Here is a 4,377-nt window from a genome sequence, read left to right as displayed (position 1 = left end):
AGCTTGCTAGGTGGCTAGCTATATGTGTAATGGTTTGCGATATTTTTAAATCACACTGTCTAAAAATAAACAGCGCGTTGAGCACGCTGCAGTGGGTGATGTTTATCTTGACGCTCTATATCATCTTTGATCGGCTGCACGGCGCAGAGGATTGTGGGTCAAACGTCAGCCCGCCGCCATATCTGTCTTTCTGTACCGGCTGAAGGAGAGAGTCCGGAGTCATGAGAGGAATCCGCTCTCTGAACAACCTCCCCGTGAGTCCCGTGTTTTCTCCGCTTTATCTGAGCTGTGTGACCGACAGGAGCTGAACTCTGCTCGCTGTTGTCGTCGGTCCGCTCGAAAACAGACTCCGCAGTCAGCTCCAGTTAGCCTGCTGGCTAGTTAGCGTGCTAGGTGGCTAGCTAACGCAGGTTGATTTAACGTGAGGCTTTCACCTGCGTGGATTTAGTAACACCTGTCGTGAATAACGAGTGTCAGGTATAATGCGAGGTGTATAGTCTGTAGGTTGTGTTTGGCTTTGTCTCTTGTTGCAGCTTCTTGTAGTTCAGCTGGATGCAACCTGAAGGTCATCTCTGGACTCAATTATTTTGATCGCGGCGCCTGAAGGCGAACATCTTCCCTAATTTGGTCACAATTTAGCGACATCCACGTATTTCACCGTTACGCTGCTTCAAAATTTGTTTACAGTAAACATACGTGTATCCTTAGTGTGCTGAAGTTGCACGGGTCATTTCAGGACAGCCTCCTCTGACGCACCCAACTCCTTTAGGACCGGCTGTCAGTGCGTGACATGCCATAGATGGAAATGATCATAAAGTGCACTCACGTCAACATCAGTTTGATTTTTTTAACAGTTATAAAAAAAAAGTTTACAAATGACAATAATGAGACAGGAAGGTGCGAGCCAAACATGCCCACCCCAGTTGATGCATTCTGGAGAAGGCAACTGCTATATGTCATAAAATATTTTTCCCTTTTCTGCAGAGCATTATTTTCCTAAAAAATAAAAACCAACTAATGCATTTAAAAAATAATAAGAAATTAAAAAAAAAATGTTAGGCTGATGATGCAAAGCAGTTGAGCAGCAGTCTCAGCAGTCATCTGATTGGAGGATGAACAAATTTAGGCAGTCTCTGTTTGTATATATGTAGAAATGTTTTGCCATCATACCTGATGAAGGTCTGCCACACCAAATTTTTTTTCACTCAATAAATATGTCAGCAGTAAGTGGGATAGTGTGCAGGAGTTTCTCTATTTGTTTTTACAAACCAGGCAGACAAAAGTTAAATAAAACAGACACAAAAATATGAGCACATGCTGGTGTTTACCTAATTAGTTATAATAAAATGCTAAGATTTGCAGAAATTTGTAGGTTTGGTTAATATTTTTTTTTACATGTTTTTAGTTTGATATTGCTTTAAGTTATGTATCTAGATCAGATTTTTTGTGATTAATGAGGGCTGTTTCTTTTAAAGTTTAGTCAGAAAAATGAGCTCATTAGTTATATATTGTTAATTCTTTGAGAAATTAGGATTTTTGAATATCAGTAACAAATCAGGTTCTTTGAGTGAAATGTTTTTTTCAAAATGTTTTTGGAGATCTGACTGAATTATTAGTTTGATTGATTAACAAAAAAGCCTCAGTACAAGTAAAACTGTTCAACAGTTGGTTTCAGAAAGTCATCACTTATGCCGTTACTTTTGACTTTTTGCTGGAAATATGTATATTACTCAACAATGAAAACAAAACAGTCATAAATTATTTAATAATCCAGATAAATGATAGTTTAAGACACTCTACTTGTCTAAAGTGAAACTTAAGTGTTTTATGAGTCTAAAAGTTTGCAGCAGTTGCTCCTTTCGTCCATTGATCTGATTTGATCAGCTCTGACCGGATTGACAGATCAATTATCCAACCAGTGACGGAAAGTAATGCTAAGAGAAAAAAACTGCTCATGTAAAAATCTGCCTGTGCAGCGTTCACACACCTGCAAAATCCTCCAAATTTAGAGAGGACATAGAATGATAAAAAAAATAAATAAAAAACACACAAAAACGTTAAGTTTGGGGATGTTTGTACTGTGAAACTGCTTTATGGAGTATTTTTACCAATCCTAATCATCTGGCCCGTTTGTTTTGAAGAAGAAAAGACCTCTAAAGATCATGTGGCTCCTCCTAAAAACCTTCTGAATAATAAACGCTAAAGGAATCCCAACCTGGAGTTCACGCTTGTCACATTGGAGATGTTTCAACTGGTTGCAGTCTGCGACGCTCACCCTCAGATGCCGCTCATACCCAAACGCTGTTTCTTTAACACTTACCTTTCCTGACCCTTCTCTGGTGAGCACTCTGATTTATCTCGGAGGAGGTGCAGCGAACAACTGATATCGCTTCTCTCAAGCACTCATGTGCTTATAACATAGTTAAGAAGGGGACAGCTGCTATTATGAGACATTAAAGGTCATGTTACTCTATAGAGGACTGAGTTTTGTCCAATCAAATGTCAGCCTGCTTTTGTGGAGCACTTGAGCCTGTGGAAGAAAGTAGGAGTCGACTGATATTGGTTTTTCAGGGCCGATACCGATTATTAGTAGTTGATGAGACCGATAACCAATATTAGGAACCGATATGCATTTAAAATAAAAATGAAAATCTTTGTCAATATTAAGAATTTGGAATATAACTCCAACACAAAACTGCGTTTAAATGCCTTTAGCAAATGTTTGATCAAACCTGAAACTTTCAGCATCATATACAGAGGGTCCAAGCAACTTTTATTTTTATAGTTAAGTAAAAATTTAAATAAAAAAATAAATGTAGTTCCCTAAAGTTTTACAAAGTAAAAGTTCCTCCCATGCTGATACTTTCTTTGCACCTTTTAATTAGCTTTACTGGCTATTATTAAAATAAAACACTGATACAGATAATGTGCAAAAATACCAAATATTGACCCCAATAATCTGCCGAGCCGATAATCTGTCGACCGCCTAGAAGAAGGTACTCCGCTCTAGTTGACCCTAATGTTTGCACGACTTAAACCTGGACCGCTTGAAACAGAAACACTGTTCGGTTAAGTCAAGGACAGTGAGAGAAGGTCCACCAAAGAGGAAAAGTTAAACAGCTGCTTAAGAAGTCATTTATCTTAAATTTGGTGTCACCCCTTCCCACAGAAACGTTGCTATGCCGCCGCCAGGAGGAGTGCAGCTCTGACTGAACCCCTCTCAGGCCGTGCACGGCCCTCAGCGCCACCTCTCCCTCCCCAAAATGTTCAGGTACGTTCTGCTCTAGTCTACACGCAAACAGCTATTTACAAGCTACAACTGAACACATATATGTGTGTGTACGCTTTGATCACGAGTTCCCAGTGACATTTTCATGTTGCTTCAGGTGTCCAAGCTTCCGAACGGTCTGGTGATCGCGTCGCTGGAGACCAACTCACCTCTGTCCAGCGTTGGTGTGTTTGTGAAAGCTGGGAGTCGCTATGAGACTTTGGAAAACCAGGGCGTCTCTCACGTGCTACGACTGGCATCAAACCTGGTAATTTGGGAGTTTGTTTCTAATTCCTGTTATCACCAACATGCTGTCGGACATGCAGGATCTTGTTGAAACGCTTCTGCTTGTTTTGTAGACTACGAAGGGTGCGTCTGCCTTCAAGATCTGTCGTGGAGTGGAAGCACTGGGGGGCAGCCTGAGGTCAGTGAGGGTACTCTCTGCACATTACACACACTGGCGGTCTCTACATTCCCAGTTATAAATAATCCAGTGTAACCATAGCTCAACACATTGAACCAACTGTTTCGTCATCTGTTTACCTTCAGTGTGACATCATCAAGAGAGACCATGGTCTACGCCGCAGACTGCCTGAGAGATCAGCTGTAAGTGTCTTTACGTCAGGACCGTAATGTTGCTTCACTCCTGTGTTTGTCGTGTTGACGTCACTGTATCTGTGTGTGCAGAGATTCATTATTTGAGTATTTGGTCAACGTGACCGCAGCTCAGGAGTTTCGGCCGTGGGAGGTATCCGACCTGACGTCCAGGGTGAAGATTGACAAGGCTCTGGCGCAGCAGTGTCCTCAGATCGGTCAGTGCAACGGTTGAACTCCTAACTGCCCGCAAACTCCACCTGCAAAATTTCTGTATCAGTTATCACAGTGTGTTACCTTAAATTTGTGCAAAATCTTTGTTTTGCTGGTATGCCTTTAACAAAAAAGGGTTTCTGAGGATCCTTAAAAAGTCATTTAATTCATCATCTAAAAATAAAGTCATTTTAGTATTTTGATTATACTGTAATTCTATTCATTTCTTTCTTTATTATATTAAATGGACTATTTGGGTTTTTTCTACTATACATTTTAAACTGATTTTGTTACTAGGTGCG

The 4,377-nt window shown here is 40.5% G+C and overlaps 1 protein-coding gene across 1 annotated transcript; it reads left to right on the top strand.

Moving 5' to 3' along the window:
- Window positions 1-149: 149 nt before the first annotated feature.
- On the top strand, window positions 150-4,080 carry LOC121938374 (cytochrome b-c1 complex subunit 2, mitochondrial-like; the record flags this gene model as incomplete). The annotated part of the gene is made up of 6 exons (XM_042481629.1): window positions 150-254; window positions 3,170-3,271; window positions 3,387-3,536; window positions 3,628-3,692; window positions 3,818-3,874; window positions 3,956-4,080. Coding segments are annotated over exons 1-6 (532 nt in total), but the record flags the coding sequence as incomplete, so codon positions are not given.
- Between the last annotated feature and the right edge of the window lie 297 nt (window positions 4,081-4,377).

The sequence above is a fragment of the Plectropomus leopardus genome, unplaced genomic scaffold (assembly GCF_008729295.1).
Source record: "Plectropomus leopardus isolate mb unplaced genomic scaffold, YSFRI_Pleo_2.0 unplaced_scaffold29296, whole genome shotgun sequence".
In the NCBI taxonomy this organism is placed as follows: domain Eukaryota; kingdom Metazoa; phylum Chordata; class Actinopteri; order Perciformes; family Serranidae; genus Plectropomus; species Plectropomus leopardus.
The sequence above is the reverse complement of the archived record's forward strand: the minus strand, read 5'-3'. Positions and strand labels throughout refer to the sequence as shown.